The sequence below is a fragment of the Aedes aegypti genome, chromosome 3 (assembly GCF_002204515.2).
Source record: "Aedes aegypti strain LVP_AGWG chromosome 3, AaegL5.0 Primary Assembly, whole genome shotgun sequence".
Taxonomy (NCBI): Eukaryota; Metazoa; Arthropoda; class Insecta; order Diptera; family Culicidae; genus Aedes; species Aedes aegypti.
The window spans coordinates 95,839,166-95,857,917 of record NC_035109.1 but is presented as its reverse complement, the minus strand read 5'-3'; the positions used below and the strand labels follow the sequence as shown (position 1 = coordinate 95,857,917).

The following is an 18,752-nucleotide window of genomic DNA, read 5'->3' as shown; positions in this document are numbered from 1 at the left end:
AACGGAACATACCTGTATTTGTATTTTGAAAAACTCTATTTAATTTGATTTCGAACTTTGCAGAAAAAATGGAAAATGCATTTAAGTTTGACAAATTTGGGGGCAATAAATATGACCCTAAAACACAGACAAGGCAACTTTTTTTCGCACAGACAGAAAGTTAAATATCTCTGACTGCTGTGAATAGACACCAGGGAAAAAAGTGACTTTTAATTAAAAAGAGACTTTAGAAACCTTCTAAAAAGGAAACAGAGACCGGCTTTGAGTAGTGCACTCCTCGACATAACAATCTATGACGCGTCTCCATCGCACAAAAATGTATGATGACAATCCATCCCTAACACTTTCTCACAATAAACGACATTTATCACAATTGTTTTTTTATTTTATTCCTTAAATAAACATTAGATAAATCTAAAATAACAAACTCATGTCTGAGCCTCCTCCAAGAACTCCTCGTACTTCTTCACCGCCTTGTTGTACTGCTTGCCGCCCACGCGGAAGCTCTTCTTCACGTCCTGCAGTAGAATGTCCTTCTTCATCGGTTCAATAACGGCTCCCATCTTGGTCACCACTCGTGGCTCAACCAGGGTCGAATGGGCCGTCTCCGGAATGAACGTCCTTCCCACAGGTGCCCTCAGCGACGCCTCGTAGTCCTTCACGGTCACGAAGGGGAACGGAAGCTCGTTCACCAGATGGGACGATAGCTGTTTGCTCACGGTGTCCTCGTTGATGATGACCCGTTCCTTGTTGTCGTCCCTTCGGGGAACCTCCGGCGGTGCCTTAAACATCTTTCGGCGCGTTTTGTTGGCTGGCCGCTGTTTGATTCCGGAACCACCCCATGAGCCCCAACCCGGCAGGAAAGTGTCCACCTCCTTGGGTTTGTTGCGATCCCGTTCCTCTTGCTTTTCCTGCTCGAAATCCGCAACAATGTCGTCGTCTTCGAAGGCTTCCGCTATGGTGAGCTTCTGATTGTGCTCTTCTTCGTCGTCGGAAAGTTCACCGCCGGTGGTCAAGTCTGGGATGGCATTCAGGAGGTGCTTCGGTTTCATCTGAACGAATTGCCTCGGATTGATGGTGACCTCCGATGGAGTACCAGTTGATTGTTGCAATTTGTCTTCAGTGAAGAATTTCGCAATGTTTGATGAGAACCTAGCTTCATCATCATCTTTCTCCTTTCCAGTAGTTTCATTCAATTCCAAATCTGCATCCACTAGGGAAGCTTTCTTTTTGAACGCCAGATCGGATTTCTTCTTGGATTTTGGTTGGTTCATCTTTTGATTTTTATTAGTTTTTTGAGCCACGGTCAGTTTACGAACATTCGCCAGCTTTTCTTGAATCTTTTTCTCGAGAGCTTCCTGAGCATCATCGAACATTTCCTCTAGATTCATCTCCTTGCGGTTGCTTACTTTTTTCCTCTTGACTGCTACTGTGGGTGATTTATCGTCTGACTCGCTAAGATCTTCCTCCTCCCAGGCGCTGGTTGAAACGGCCTTCGATTTTTTGACCTGCAAGTGTTACATATAATAATTAATAAAAATTTCGATTTAAAGAAATCTCGCGTTGATTATAATAATGTTGGGCTGATGGTGCCAAAAATAGTCACATATTCAAATAGTCACAAATTTTTTTTTTGTTGATTTGTGAAAATAGTAATTAAATACAGTTAACTCTCCATAACTCGATATTGAAGGGACCATCGAGTTAAGGTGGTATCGAGTTATAGAACACAAAACTAGTGCAAATGCGATCCATCGAGTTAGCCATGAAATTCAACTTTTACTATGATTCTCTAACTCGATATCGAGATGCAGAATATTGAGTAAGGGAGAGTTAACTGTAGTGATTTACGATTTTTAAAAGAGCTTGAGCTTGATTGGCCGCCCATGCAACTCCAGTTTCGCCAGATCAGCTACACTTACACAAGGGACCAACCAGATGACTGCTTGGGACTAACAACAGACAGCCTCAGTGTACGAGTGTTGATGATCTTGTATTTTTAGGCAACAATGAGTCTCTGTACGTGCTATAAATTCGTTTGATCTTTTGAATTTTACTGTGCGCCGTGTGTTGGTGCTCTCTCACAGGCAACTTGAAAGCAGGACGCACAGTAAAAGTCAAACGTTTTATAGCATGCATAGGCTCATGGCGCCTGTCACGTCAGAATGCTGACCAATGAGCCTCTGCATGGTATAAAACGTTTGACTTTTACTGTGCGCCCTGCTTTCAAGTTACCTGTGAGAGATTGAGACAGCACCGACATACGGCGCTCGGTAAAAGTCAAAAGAATATAAGAGGTTATGGCGCGTACAGAGACTCATGAGGGAAGGGGGAGGAATTGATGATGCATTAAACTGGCTTTCACAGTAGATCGAATATACCTCTGCGTCTACGCCAGTTCATACGGGGTGGTGTAGGGATGGTATAATTTTATAGCAGAGATGCTTGCTGTTTGGTTAGCAGACTGCCTATGTATCAGGCGTAAGGAAAGGCGTGCTATGATGATGAAAGCGTAGGGAAACGGTTTTTTGCCCGTCTCTGGTTCTACCAAATGCTATGAACTGTGGTAGATCAACTGTGATATATTAACTTTCCTCGTGCACTGGGGCCAATCGGCACGGTGAAGAATCTGTAACTTTGTAGAGAAGAGATAAATATCTGTATTTTTCTGACATTTGCTAACTTTTGAAAACGAACAGACGAAGTTGGTGGTCCAATGGCTATCGCTTCTGCTTCATAAGAAGGCTCCCAGGCCCGTTCCCTTTACTCGTACTTTGTAGTTGTATCTTTTACTTGCTTCTATCTACCACTATCAATATATCACAGTTAATCTATCACCAATCAATAAACCATTTCTTTCACGCACGCCTTTCCTTACGTCTGATACATAGGCAGTCTGCTCACCAAACCAGCAAGCCTCTCGGCCATAAAAATTACACCACCGTTTCACCCTTTCCGCATGAACTGGCGTAGACGCAGTGGTATATAGGTTCTACGGCGGGAGCCAGTTGAATGCATCGCCTCAGGATTTTTTTCATTCCGATCTAAGTAAACACCATGCCATAAATCGAACAAAATTCCTCTTTTTGTTTCTCGCGTTATGTCTCAACCGGAATAAAGCCTGCTGCTCAGATTAGTGTCCTGAGAACATACACAGATTTTTAATGAGAGCTTACTTCAAAGATTGCATTCGTTTATCGTGTGGCAGGTACGAAGATACGCTATGCACTGATAAGTCGAGAACATTTCCAATCCAAACAGAATCTGGACCAGCGGGATTCGAATCCATGCCCCTCAGCTTGGTTTTGCTGAAAAACTGCATTATTGCTACGGCTATATGCGTCTCCTAAACACAAATTTATTGTATCCGGAAAAATGATAATATAAAGAATCGGCATCATTCAACAAGTCAGATTTCATTTTATTTACCTATAAGTAAACAGCATGTTATCGCTAAAGAGTTAAGAAGCGTGTGCTAGAATAAGCGCGTAAGTCGCATAATCGATTTCTCTTCATCGATCCTCTCTTCTCTGAATAAAGGTGACAGGATGCAAGTTTGTCAGCATTTTTTAATAACAAAACACATTGACCTTGGTTGTTTACGTTCTGTACCGATAACTAGTACCGTTTTTGCTCGCGTAAATTTCACTATCGGAATTGAATTTCGTGTACTGTGGAAGCCGTGTGATTGAACAACACCTGTCGTGTGGACGTTTACGCGTAGATCGTGAAAACATTGCGAAATCGACCGTCGTAAATATACTGTTTGCTGCGAAATATTAGTGCTGTGTTTTGTTTTACTTGCTGTGCTCTCTGTGCACTTTTTCGGCTATGAACCAATCTACGATGACGTCACGCTACAACTTCCAGCGGGAAGAAAACCTTTACTGCGGGCCGTGTTTACAAAAAATGAAAGATTTCGTTGTACATTCATCCGCTTCGTGTTCATCCGGTGAACATTCGTTGTCCGGATGTTGGTCCGGATGTCATTTAATGTAAACATTGCCCGCATTTAGAGCAGAGAAGAAAAAGAAAGTCGAGGATAAAAGAAGACCGTGGATAAGTCCATGTACGGTAGCCGTGCTGCGATAAACAACGAGAAACGAGACACTGCAGAATCCAAATTCAAGCGTAACATTTGAAAAGGGCCTGACTGAAAATCCACCGTTGCTGCCTGTAATTGCCTAATTCATCATGACATCGGCGTGTGATCACTGCGCAAAGCCTACACGGAGACGGAATTCAACTCAATTTTGGGTTGTTTCAACGCAATTCCGTAGTTGAGCCCAATAGCTCAATTTTGGCTAAATTTGCAAGGTCCCCACTAGGTAGTTTGACTTTAATCCTATTAGAAAAATATACTCAATTTTGTGTTGATTTAACGCAAAATTGAGTTCTTTCGACCCAAACATAAAAAAAGTTGCATTTACCCAAATTTGGCTTATTGGGCCAAAGTACCCCCATTGGGTATATGCAGCTCTCTCTATTTTTGACAACATTCGTGTGGGAGAAAGAGAAAACCGAGAGATTTTGGGTTGAAACTACAATCGATATACTTAATTTTGGGTAAAGTAAACTCAAAAATTAAGTAAAAATATTTCTCCGTGTATCAAAGGAGAGGACGAATCCGTCTCCTGTATGACGTTTTGTAATAGGATGATTCATTTGAGATGTTCGGTTACGAAGCTGAACAAGAATTTCGTGAACATTGTGCAAACCTGTCCAAACTTGTTTTGGATGTGCGATCTAATGAAATGTGCGCGTTTGAAGGCCACTGTCTCATCGTTAGGTGATGCGATTAACGCAATGACCGAGAGACAAGAACTTGCTCACGCCGAACTGAGAAAGGAAATCGCTAAGCAAGGTGAGCAGATTGCTAAGCTTTCCAAAGGGATTGCACTTTCTACTCCCACCCTCTCTGGCCCCGGGGGACTCGTGCGCCAACCTTCGCTGAAACGTCGACGTAATGAGAGATTGTCTACTAGCAAACCATTAGTCACTGGCACGAGAATCGTAGCTGATGACAATGTTTTCACGGAAGTTCGTACAGTTCCCGAACCTCCTGAAATGTTTTGGCTGTATCTCTCACGAATCCATCCTAGTGTTAAATCAGAATCAGTTGAGAAACTGGTTAAAGAATGTGTTCATTGCCAGGATCCAGTCACGGTAGTGCCACTAGTAAAGAGAGGCGCTGACACCAGTCGAATGACCTTCATATTGTTCAAAGTCGGAATGGACTCGAAATTTCTGGAGATCGCACTTAACTCGGACACATGGCCGCAAGGTATCCTCGTATCCTGTTCCGGGAATTTGAAGGCACCGGTTCAAAAAACATGTGGCTACCCCAGTTGACCACACCTACCATTTCGATCACTCCGGCGATGGAACGATCCCCATTTGTGACGCCCACCACCTCGATGGACCAACGCTAATTCCGCAACTCAGACGCATCGTAGAAAGCTTTTTGGAAGCCCCTAATCGCCCCAATCCAGTCCTGCCTCCTGCTGCCTGCGCTCATCACTGTCGTCTGAGTCCTGTGATTGGTGGTCGAAAGGGGGTCTTCCATCAAGCTTGCCTAGGCAAGTATTCTTGTAATTCAAACTATTCGTAGTGTGATAAATTTTCCTGCACTCAGAACGTTTGCTGCTCAGACTACAACAACTTACCATCGACGCCTACCACACATCTAATGCATCAAGCAACTTTACCAGGACGCACCATAGAAAGCACTTTGGGAGTCGCCAGTTGCTCTAGCTCAGTCGCGCCATTTGCAGCCTGCGTTCTTCAAAGTCGTCCTGGCCCTGAGTCTAGTTGTGGATTGGCGGCCTCCCAGTCCGCTATCTCAGTCAAGTACAATGATGATCGAGAGCTTTCACTGCCTGATACGAATCAAATTTATAGTACCTCCGGCAACACTTCCTCATCTTCACCGTATCCTGACTTGACGTTGGAAGAAGTACTCCATGGCTTAGCTGAAGATATCTCTCTTGGCACTCCTACTGCGACCAATGCTGATTCGTCATCTTTTGACATGCGTAGTAACAACGAGCATCGTTTTCAACACCCGGGACGCACAATCCTTAGCACTACGGGAGCCCCTTTGTCCCCCTCTACAGTCGTGACCATGCAGCCAGCGCTCGACAGTCGTCCCGGTCCTGTAGTAGGGTATGGTGAACGGGTCTCCCAACCTGTGCAGTCAGGCAAGTACACAGAATGTGCTGACAGTATACTACCTGACGATCTCATACCTTCCAGTCTGCGCATCTACTACCAAAACGTCCGTGGCTTGCGTACAAAAATCGAGTCCTTCTTCCTTGCTGTTACCGAGCTGGATTATGATGTGATTGTTTTAACCGAAACCTGGCTAGACCAACGCATATTGTCAGCTCAACTATTTGGGAGTCACTACTCCGTGTTCAGGACAGATCGCAGCGCTCTAAACAGCAATAAATCGAGAGGTGGCGGAGTCTTGATAGCTGTTTCTTCTACCACATGACATGAAGAACGATGCGGATGTTATTCGTTGTCATATTGAGTCAATCGCAGCCGTTCACAACAACCTCTCAGAAAACGACTTAATTCTTCAGTTTGGTGATTATAATCAGTCAGACATCTACTGGGCTGCTGAATCGGACAATCGTCTCTCTATCGATCTTGATCGCTCACGTATGTGCCCAGCGAGTTCTGCACTTTTGGATGGGTTTTGCTTCCATGGACTCTCTCAGGTCAACACATTGACGAACACGACAAACCGTACCCTCGATCTCGTCCTCGTCTGTGATACTGTGTTGCCTAATTTCACACTTCTTGCAGTGGCCGAAGCACTCACGACACTTGATGACCATCATCCTGCAATTGAGCTGATAGTCGTGTGCCCATTGCCAGTTACATACGAGATGTCACACGACTACACTGGATTTAACTTCCAAAAAGCTAATTTTGAGTCATTAAATGCCGCATTAATGTCTGTCGACTGGAACCATCTGGATTCGATCCCTGATATTAATGAAACTGTCGATTTCTTTACGAATTCTGTGCTCCAAGCAGTCACGAATAATGTTCCACCGCGTCGCCCGCCCAACAAGCCGCCTTGGTGTAACAGTCAATTACGTCTGCTTAGGCGCCGACGTTCTGCTGCCCTTCGGTGCTATTGCAATAATCGATCGCAAAAGACAAAATTGGCATTCAATGAAGCAAGTCGTGAGTACAGGAAATATAATGCTCTACTGTATGCTCGCTATAAACAAAGAACGGAACAGAACCTTCGTACGAACCCAAAACAATTTTGGTCGTTCATAAATTCGAAAAGGAAAGAAAATGGCCTACCGACATCGATGTAGGTACCTAGACGAGCAGTCAGCCGACTACGCCAGCGACAAATGCGAACTCTTCGCGGCACAGTTCCAACGTGCTTTCAACAATTTCGTTGCTGTCGCAAGTTCATGTTGCATTGGATGATACTACTCGTGATGTCTTCAGCTATGAAATGTTTGAAATTTCTGAACGGGAAGTAGCAAGTGCGATAACCAAGCTGAAGCCCTCCTACACTCTTGGACCAGACGGGATTCCGCCAGCGCTACTAAAAAGATGCTCAGCGTTACTTGTACCTTTGGTGAAGCTGTTCAATCGTTCACTTGGATGCCGAGTATTCCCACGAAGTTGGAAAATGTCGTTCCTATTTCCAATTCATAAAAAAGGTGACAAACGTAGCGTGAGTAATTACCGTGGTATTACTTCACTATGTGTCTGTTCAAAGGTATTTGAAATTATCATCAACGACTCCTTATTCAATAGCTGCAAACAGTACATCTCCAGTGATCAGCATGGTTTCTTCCCGAAAAGGTCGGTCGCTACTAACCTCGTTCAGTTTTCAACGCAATGCATACGAGCGATCGATGCTGGTAAACAGGTGGACGCATTGTATCTGGACTTGAAAGCGGCGTTTGATCGTGTTGACCACGGAATCCTTCTCAAAAACTTCGCAAATGTGGCGTGTCCGATAGCTTCATCGATTGGTTTGAATCATATCTCACCAACCGATCGTTATGCGTAAACATAGGCTCTAATGAATCGAGCTCATTCACGAATTTATCCGGAGTGCCACAAGGCAGCAATCTTGGGCCTTTGTTGTTCTCGCTATTCATCAACGACGCATCTCCAGTCTTACCGCCCGGGACCAGGCTGTTCTACGCCGATGATACAAAAGTCTATATGATCGTCGACTCCTTGGATGACTGCCAACACCTTCAGAGATTGTTGAATGCTTTCGAAGCGTGGTGCTCACGAAACTGCATGACGTTGAGCATTGAAAAATGCTAAGTTATATCGTTTAACCGAAAGCGGAACCCAATTAATTTCCAATAAACGCTATCTGGCAAAGCGATTGAACGAGTACAACGTGTCCGTGATTTGGGCGTTTGGTTGGACGAAGAATTCACGTTCAACACCACTTCAATGACATCGTTTCGAGAGCAAACAAACAGCTTGGTTTTGTTATGAAGGTAACAGAAGGTTTCAGCGATCCGCTGTGTCTGAGATCCCTTTACTGCGCTCTAGTTCGTTCTATTCTGGAATTTGCTGCGATAGTGTGGTGTCCGTTCCACGCCAGTTGGATTACCCGAATTGAATCTGTTCAGAGAAAATTCTTGCGCCACGCCCTAAGAAATCTTCCTTGGCGTGATCCCAGTAACCTGCCTCCTTACGAAGACCGCTGTCGTTTATTGGGGATTGATACTTTGGAGAACAGGCGTTGTGTATCGCAAGCCGCCTTTGTAGCCAAGTTGCTTCAAGGGGACATAGATTCGCCATCCCTTCTGGCTGATGTTAGCATCTACGCTTCGGAGCGAAATCTGCGTAGACGGAATTTTGTCAGTCTCGGCAGTCGGAACACTCTATACGGACAGCATGACCCAACTAGATATATGGCAACGAAATTCAACGAAATTTATCATCTTTTCGATTTTAACATCACTATGACGACGCTTCGTAATCGATTTGCTGAATACTTTAGACATAGTTAAGTGTGCATTTCATGTAATGTTGATGTTTGATGCTCGTTTTGTTTGTTAGTTTTACTTATATTCATTAAGACAAATTTTATGTCAGATAGATCTAAAACAAATAAATAAATTAAATTAAATTTTCACTTCAGGACGCAAGACAAGCGGTCTGGAGTGAAAAAATGCTATCAAACTTGCATCTTGTCACCTTTATTCAGAGAAGAGAGATTAAGAGAAATCGATCATGCGACTTACGTCCTTATTCTAGCACACGCTTGTATTTTTGACATAGATTGAAATTTTGGAAACATTTCAAATGAGCTCCAGTAAATCTTCCAGGAAATATTCCAGATGTTTCTTCAAAAATGCCTCTCGAAATATGTTCAGAGTCTCTTTCAGATATTTCTAGATTTTACCAGAAAATCCTCCAAAATAATATCTATCGTAATCCCTACAACGATTTATTTGGGGCTTCCCATGGCGGTTTTGTCAGAGAACCATCCAGGAAGAACATTTGTTCGCAACTAGATTTTCTAGACCGCTTCCGATGCAATTCCAGCAAATCGTTCATGCATTTCGCCAGTAGTTCATCCCGAGATTCCTTCAAGGATTATTCCAGGAACTTTTGCAGGGATATTTCTACAAGGATTCCTAAAACGATTTCGCCAGGAGTTTCTGAAGGTGTATCTGCCAACATGCCTCCAGTGATTCCACCATAGATTCCCCCAGTAACATTTTTACTAAGATTTCTCCAGGAATTTCTCCAAGGATTTCTCAGGAAACTTTTCCAGGAATTATTGCAGAGATTACTTCAATGACTCCTTCAGAGATTCACCAAAGATTCTTCAGGCAAATTCTCCTGATATTTCTCCAGAAGTTCTTTCAGAAACCCCTCTAAGGATTCCTCATGGAAAATCTCTGAAGGGATTTTTGCGGAGATGTCTTCAAGGCTTTCTCCAGACTAAACTATGACAAATTTTAAGGGTATTTCAGTTATTTCTCTAAGAAATCTTCGGGTAGTCCTCTCAAGATTTCTTTACGAATTATTTCTGAGATTTTCTCCAGAGATCGCTCTAGAAATTCTTCTGGAGATTCCATAAAAAATACATCTAGAGATTCTACAAGAAATAACTTGATGAATTTTTATAGAGATTCCTCAATTGTTTCTTTCAGGAATTCTCTTAGGAAAATCACTACATGAATTATTAGGAAAATCAGTACATAATCCTTCAGAGATTCCCTTTTTAAATTTCTCCAGAGATACGTTCTGGGCCTCCAAAATTTCCTCCGGGATTTTTTTTAAGAATTCTTCTGTAAATTCCTGCGGAGATTCACCCATGAATTGCTTCAGGGATTGTATCTAAAAAATAAGAAGTCCTCCGCGACTTTTTTTAGAAATTCCTCCAGCAACTTCTTTCCTGAAGAAGTTTTTTGAGAAATCCATGGATAAGTTCCTGGTGGGATTCTCGGAGTAATCCCTGTAGGAACCTGCATGCAGTGAATCCCGAAAACTCTGGACGAATTCCAGAAGAAATCCTTGCAACATAAAAAATGGCTTTCGGCTACGCAGTCTTTATTTTTTCAACGGATTTTTTATTTAAATAATTGTAACTATGTCTAGAGGAACCCATTGAAGATTTTCTGAAGCAATTCTTAAAGAAATCCCTGAAGATGGAGAAATCTCTGCAGGAATCCCTTGGAAGAAGTCTCTGGAAAAAATCCTAAAGGAAGGATTATCTAAGCTCATTACTCCAGAAGGCATCTCTGAAGGAATCCCTGAAAAATCCTTGGATGTATCCCAGGAAGAATCACTGTAGAGTTAAAAAAAAAGCGGATACCGTCTTCAGCCATTACGCTGCATTTTAACACTAGACAACGGACAAAGTATGCTCCTGACGAAAAGCTTCAATGGCTGAAGCGGGAATCGAACCCACACCTCATGACACGATGCACCTACTGCCTGACGACACTAACCGCACGGCTACGAAGGCCCTGCTGGTGGAATCCTTAGACAAAATCGCGGGATGATGAGATTTTCCAAAATAAATTACACCCGGTTCTGTTTTTTCACGTATTTTTTTAACGCGGCCGGGCAAAAAATTTCCACGCATTTTTTTCCGTCAAAACCTTATTTTTGCATGAAACGTCGAGAAATTGTTTTACCTTTTTTGCACGGTTTTTTTACGCATTCCCCGTGCTAAAACAAGGTCGGGTATATAAAGGTTTTACTGGAGGAATTTTCTTAGAGATTGTTCTAATGTAATTCCTGGAGAAATTGTTAGGTATTTTCTGATTAAATTCCTGCAGAAATTCATCTTCTGGAGAATCTCTGGAAGAATTTCTAGAGGTATTCTTGGATTATTTTTTGGATACACAGAACGAATCTCTCGAGAAATCCATAGAAATCCCTAAAACATTATCTGGAGAGATCCTTGGAGTATGTAGCAATTTTCTTTGTGGTAGCTCTGGGACATTTCTTGCATGAAATTCTTGAGGCTTTCGTGAGTTGTAGAACACATGGAGGATTTTTTGATGAAATCTCTAGAGTAATCCTGCTGAAATCCCTGGAGCGAGTCGTGGAAGAACCTCGGAAAAAATCTTCGGGATAATTCTTGGACGAATCTCGAGAGGACTACTTGGAGAACCTTTGTATTTATCCGTGGAGGAATCCTCGGAGGAAACTCTGGAGACATCACTAGAGAAATGTCTTAAATAATCCATGATGAGATTGTCCTAGTGTTAATCATGGAACAATTTTTGGAGAACACTTTGAAGATATCTCTGCAAGAGTCTTTGTAGAGATGTTCTTAGAGGAATCCTTGGAGATGTCTCTGAATATTTTTACAGGAATCTCTGAAGAAATACCAGGAGAAATCGCTTGAAAAACTCCTGGAAGAATCTCCGTAAAAATACCGGAGTATGGATCATTGAAGGTAGTTTTTGCCGCATCAAAACAAAGGCGCCACCGTATATGGGATTTAACATTGTGACAGCATTGCTGTTCTGTCAAACACACAAGGCTACGGTGGCGCTAAGTATGCTTTCCATAGCGGCCGTTTTGGTTATTTTAATGATCCATTCCTGGAAGATTTCCTGAAACAGATCCTATATTATATATATTAGAGTGGTTCAAAAAATCGTTTTTGCTCCCCATCGCTCATTCGATTCAAGATCAAATTCTGAGTGTCCGCTCAAAATTTGAGCTCATTCGTATGAAAATTGAGACTCAGGGTGTCTACTCGTCTAAATGAAATTCCCTGATATTTCCAGGTTTTTTTTCAGGTTCTGCAAAATAATTCCAGGTTTAAGAAATACTCCAATTTCAGAATACAAAAAGTTATTGATAAAATAATTTCCTTCAATTCGTTTCAAGCTTCCAAATTTTTTAATGCATGTCGAAGCTATTTAAAGGTGAACCAATTTCAAAGCTTAAGTTTTTGTCAACTGAATTGTATTTGATACTAAGCCTTGATTGTATTTGATAAAAAGACTCATTTTTATATCGTTTGTGAGAGCTCTGATCATCATTGTAAACTAAACGGAACCTTCAAGTTATTCAATATGCTTAACCTTTCAAGTTTATTGATTACAGCGTACTTGTGCAAAAACAGATAATGCACTATTCATTTTTGTCCTACGTTCAGTGAAGAAATCTCAAAAGGTATCCATGGACAGTTTGGATACTTAAGACAGCTAAATGGGCGAAATAAACAATACTTACAAATGTTTGTGACAATATTTCACAATTAAAATTACATGTCGTGAAACATGTTTTTCGATAAATATTTCAATTATTTTCTAAAGGAATTTCGCCAGACATTAATTCAAGTATTTGCCCAAAGATCCAGATGTTACTCCGAAGATTTACTCAGGCTAGGATAGATGGATGGATTTCTTTATTTGTGAAATTGGCACCACTAGGCTAGCTCACGTCTTAAATGTCTCCAGGAGATCATGTAGTGATTATTTCCCATGGAATCCCTTCGAGAATTTTTCTAAGGAATTCGTAAAAGAATTTTGATATAGATATCTCAAAAACACGACCTGTTTTTTGCCATTTATAAGCACAGAAATTAACTCAGAGATCGTCAGCAATGTCTTTACTGATTCTTTCGGATGTTTTCTAAGAAAGACCTAAGTCCTCCAAGATTTTATCCAGTGATTCTTCCATCGATTTTCCTAGGACATCCTCTAAGACTTCCGTTTAGAGTTTCTTCAAAAATTCAACCAGAAGTTTCTCCAAAGATGCATCTAGGGATTTCTTAAAAATTGTCCTTCATAATTTCTTAAAGATTTCAACTTCAAATTTTTCTAAGGATGACTCCGGACATTACTCAGATTTCTTCAGGAATTCCTACAGTAATCCTTTAAAGATTTCTCAAGAAAGTCTTTAAAGATTTGTCCAAGTATACTTCCAGGATTTTTTAGGCTTTTCTGCCTGGAAATGTGAATGCAATTTTTCAGAAATTTGAGAAAATGTTCAATTCGTGAGGTATTTAAAGCAAATTTTAAAGCAAACTTTGATGAAACTTATGTAAGTTTTTAAGTCACCCGGTTACTAGAAGAACTCATAGACCCTTGAAGAATTTTTAGAAGATTTTCTTCTTAAATTGTTGGAATAATAGAAAAAAAGCAAAAAATATGTTTATAATTTTCTGGTAAAATGCTACAGTGTTAATTAGTATGGAAACTTAAACTTTTATCACTTTAGTAAGTTCCATGGGATTTTATGAGAAATGTTTTGAAAAACTACAGTTGTAAGTGAATGAAAAACCGAATTTAGTACTACACCATTTAATTCCACTAGAGTTTGTATCCTTTGACAAATACGCGTATTTCGACCTCAACTGAAAGGCCATCTTTAGTGTCGTGTACTAGACTCGACTGCAGTTTAAATCATTCGATGAAATTCTGGAGAAGTCTAGAAGAATTCTATGATGAAACAAAGGGTCGAGTTTGAGGAGAAACCTCTGAACAATTTCTTTCAAAAACTGTGGTCAATTCCACAAAAAAATACAGTAAACATTCTTAGAAGATCTCCTAGAGTAACAACTAGAAAATTCGGATGAAGGATTAATGGAAAAATATCTGGAGAAAGTCCTCATATAGTGTTTCCTGGAGCAAATTCTGGATAAATTACTCAAGATCTTCTATAAAATCTCTTGGAGAATATCTAAGAGAATTGGCAGAGGAATCTCTAGAAGAATTTCTGGAAATATCCTGATAGAAATCCCTGAAAGTATCCCAGAGGAAATCTCCGGAGAAAAAACTAGGATTATTCCTGAAGGTTTTCCTCGAGAAATCTGAGATTAAAATTTTAAAGAATTAGTTGAAAAGTCTCGTAACAGTCACCGAAGGTTTCTCTTATGCCTACATCATTAAGCATTAGAATTCACTGCAAGCAAGATATGGAAAAAAGTGACTTTAGAGATCATTTTGATAAAAAAAACTTCAGAAACCTTTCATCAAAAATAGAGACAATCGTGTCTTCGGAAGGCGATAAAATTCACTGAACACCTAAAGGAGGGTTTTGATAGCGGCGCAGCCGAATCTTTTTGGGGAGTTTCTACGTGAAAGTCATTTGTCATGTACACATTCTACCATGAATTACTGCCACAAAGAAATTTCCCTGATTGTTAGTGAAATTCCCTGAGAATTCCAGGTTTTTTCCAGGTTTAACAAAATTCCCTGATAATTCCAGGTTTTACAGGTTTTTCCAGGTAGTAGACACCCTGGAGACTGCACAAGCCCATCGAAGATCATATGGAAATTACTATGGGAAAAGCAAGCAAATATTTCAATCAGGCATAGTGATTGCCCATGTGTTCTTGGGGATTAAAGCTATGTGATAATGTAAGATACGTGACCGTTTTCAAATCGGACGTCTCAGTAATTATCCATGGAGAAATTCCTAGAATAATTCTTGAAGAAATTGCTCAAGGTAATCATGGAGCCCTATCTGAACCGGTCAAAAATGTCTCATGGCGAACAAATGTTCTTCCTGGAGAAATCTTGTTGTAGGGATTACAAAAGAGATTATCTTGCAGGATTATTTGATAAAATGATAGAAGGGATAAATTAGTCGGGAAACAAACATTTGGAAGGATGGTAAGAGTAATTTCTGCATAAAATGCTAGGAAATGCTTAGAGAAATGACTGAAGTAACTTCATGATGAGGAATCCCTGGTCCAATCTATCGGGGACGTCCTGGAAAAGTTTGAATAACCCTGACAGCGTTTCAATTGTTCAAACAACATTTGGAAAAAAAAACTGTGGATGAATCTTAGAAGAAATCTCTTTGAAAAAGGCTGGTACAATAGTTGAATAATCAACTCAATAACACCTGGAGGGATTCTAGTTGGGCTCCTGGAAAAATCTTAAAACGAATTTCTTCAAAATATCTTAAATAAACCTTTGTGGATATTTTTGGAAGATCTCCTGTACAATTAGTGTTGGAGTGCTAAAGAATTTCTTGTAGAGAGGAGAAATTTCGCAAAGTATCTATTGAGAAATCGCTAAAGGAATTTGAAGATTTCTCGAGAGAGTTGGTGAAGAAATCCCTAGGAGTATTTTTGGAAAATTTGTCTGGAGTGTTCCTAAAAGTATCATTGTGAGTAGCGAACTCACCAAGGGCGAAAAGATTCGTCAATAAAGATAAATATTTATAATAAGTATCCTAGAAATCTCTGGAGAAGAACTCTTGAAGCATTGCATTGGAATGCAAAAAGAAATTTCCGAAGAACATGTGAAAAAGTCGCGTAAAAATCTCTGAAGTTGGAGCCTATATAATTTTGAACCAGGTTTCATTCACAATGAAAAAATGGAAAAAATGGCTTTTCAGACTACTTTAGTAAAAAAGGCTTCAGAGACCTTTTAGAAACCAAACCTCTAAAAGACACCTACCTGCCCTGTAAACGCGAGAAATTATCCTTACCTTATTTTTGAAAACTTCCAACTGTCGTTCCTCTTCAGAATCTCCCTCATCCTGCTCTTCGCCTTCCGAACCCAATCCAGCTTCCTCATCTCCGCTCTCCTGGTCATCCTCAACCTGATCCTCGTTTTGCATCCGCTTCTTCACCTCTTCCACCTTGTTCCTCTGGTCCCAGTACTTCCGGTAGCCACTGGTAAACTCCCGATTAGCTTCCGCTTCGTGTTCGCCCTTCTTCCGGCGCACCCAAGGATTATCTTCCCCTTCGTCTTCTTCCATCACCACCTCTTCCTCGCCCGATTCCGAAGATTCGTCCTCCGCCAACTGTTTCGCCATCAGTTCCTTCCCGATGGACAACTGTTCGGATATTTCCTTCCGTACGTTCATGTCGTACTTGGCCCTGATTTGCATGTTTTTCGCCCAGGATCCGGTGTTCTTATGCCGAAGGGTTGCTCTTTCCTGGTACCGCTGCTTTTCGATCAACTCCAACTGCTTTAACGCCGCTTCTGGGTCTGTTTTCTGCAACTCCTCAAACTGTTTGATCTGGTTGCGAATCTTTTCCCGTTTCATCAACTTGTGAAACTTTTTGCTCTTAATTTTATTCATCCTCCGGCCTTTGGCAATTTTGTAAGCCTCCCTCATCTTTTGCCGCGCTGCTTCCTTCCGCTTCTGCCTCAACTCCTCCAGCGTCAATGTGTACTTATCCTCCTCTGCTTCCTCAGGTTCATCTTTCTGATACTTCCGGTCCAGTTCTTCCATTGCCTTCATCAAATCGGACTTCACTCGATATTGGGCCAGCTTCTGCGGCGCTTCGTTGACCATTCCAACATTCCCATACTGCAGAGGGAACACCGTTTGAGGGGCTACATCGCTCGCCGTTACCACCGGTTCCCACAGGTCCAAATTGGTCTGGGCCTTCCCATAAAGCGTATCCCGTTGAATCCGATCCGCCAGCGGTTTTTCCAGAGGCTTCCTTAGCGTTTTCTTTTTAGTTTTGATCTGAGCCAGATCCTTGCTCAAGCTCACATTCTTTCCGGTTTTCTTCAAAATCCCCAACAAGTCATCGACCTTAATCGCCGATTTGGACCTTGAGTGGCCATCCTCCGAGCTGAACCGTGCCTTGACCAGATTGAATTCGGACTTTTTGATCGTCGGTTCGGTGCGAGTTGCCTTCTGGACATCCTGACTGCGCACAATGCTGTTGATTCCGGCCAGCAGTTTCCGGTGGGCTACCGGGTCGAACTGGTCAATTTCGTCGTCGGACATGGTGGTCACCATTTCACTTGGAACGATATTAAAAGGAATTTCACGAAATTATCACGATTTAACTAAGCGACACGTGCATTACGGCGTACGCTCCACAAGAACAACATGCACGAATGTTTATCTGTGTTTTGACAGTTCTTTGTGATTGTGCAGAAAACACACGCACACAAACGCGATTTATTTACGAATCAAGCCGCACTTTGTGAACCGGTTCGCCCATGTGGTAAAACTACTGCACTGAGCAAAAAGACCATGCCAAAAAAGAATGTTTTAAGGTGAAGCACAAAGGTGAAGGTTTTTTGAGTTTATTATTAACTGGCCTTCCTTAGCCGTGGTTAGAGACCGCGGATACAAAGCCATGGTGAATATGTCTGGGTTAAATTCCCGGTCGGTCTAGGATCTTTTCGTAATGGAAATTTTCTTTACTTACGATGCAAAGAGAAGGCGATTTTGCCGTTTTTCTGAGGAGAAAAAAATAAACTCAAAATTTTCAACACAGATCCTCAAGCGATTCGAGTGAGAGTGCAGAAAAATGCGAGGATTTTTTCAGACACTCTCTCGTTGCGATGCTCACCATCACTCACACTTCAATCGAACTCTCGAGTCTGCCGCCCGAACAGACAGTCCTCGGGGAGTTGCGAGAGCACCCTTTTTTGATGGAATTTAACTCGGTTTTTTTTGTGCTGCATCTTCTTCGCTCATTTTTCGTTGCCTCGCTGCTTAGCATTTTTTGGCTCCCTCGCAAAGAGGCACTGGCAGCACGCTGCTCTAGAGTATGTCACCGAACTCTGATGATGTTGAGGAGAATTATCAAGCCTGCCTGCCACACGATATACGAATGCGAAAATGGCAACTTTTACAAAGAAATCTCTCAGTTAATAAATGTGAAAGTGCTCATAAGAACACTAAGCTGAGAAGCAGGCTCTGTCCCAGTGAAGACGTTTATGCCCAATGGGCTTATTCACAAATTTCATAACGCTGAAGGGGGTGGGTGGGTGTCCTCACGATGTTACGGCTCATACAAAATTTGTAGAATATTCATACAAAAAGCGTTACGAAGGGGTGGGTGGGTATCAAAAATGATCATTTTCAGCATTATGAAATAAATGAATGAGCCCAATGTGATATAATACAGGTGAGGAGATAATTCTGTTTGTATGTATTAGTGCACCGATTTTTTTTTCACTCAGCAACCCATTGCATTATGACTATGTGTGACGTCATACAGTTCGTTATCGAAAGTTTCTGATGGGGCTGCGTTGCTAGTCACCCTTTCGTTACCAAGGTTGTGTTGTGTGTTGTTAGTCAAACAATAACACGAAAAAAATCAACATCTTGAACTACATTTTACTTATCAATCCCGTGTTGACTAAATGCTTTTCAACATTGACTTGACAAGTAGAGTATGGGCCCTATTCTGAATATCACTTTCAGGCTCACTTACACTTCACCTTCCAGTCACTTCACTTATTTTGCTCTATTCCCGTTGTCACGGACGGTGAAGTGATTGAAAATGAACTCAGTGGAGTGACAACTGCAGTGAAGTGGTATTCATAATA

At 41.5% G+C, this 18,752-nt stretch overlaps 1 protein-coding gene across 1 annotated transcript; it reads right to left on the bottom strand.

Moving 5' to 3' along the window:
- Positions 1–372: 372 nt before the first annotated feature.
- Positions 373–17,304, bottom strand: LOC5570983 (U3 small nucleolar RNA-associated protein 14 homolog A). The gene is made up of 2 exons (XM_001659394.2): positions 15,934–17,304; positions 373–1,508 (listed from the first exon to the last, which is right to left on the bottom strand). The coding sequence occupies exons 1-2, from the start codon at positions 17,203–17,205 to the stop codon at positions 429–431; spliced, it is 2,352 nt and encodes a 783-aa protein (XP_001659444.2). The 5' UTR covers positions 17,206–17,304; the 3' UTR covers positions 373–428.
- Between the last annotated feature and the right edge of the window lie 1,448 nt (positions 17,305–18,752).

Excerpts from the sequence above, each read along its gene's own strand:
- LOC5570983 (XM_001659394.2), bottom strand. The coding sequence starts at position 17,205 with ATGGTGACCACCATGTCCGACGACGAAATTGACCAGTTCGACCCGGTA. Across the intron at positions 1,509-15,933 it reads TGGAAGTTTTCAAAAATAAG|GTCAAAAAATCGAAGGCCGT; the intron begins GTAAGGATAATT and ends TAACACTTGCAG.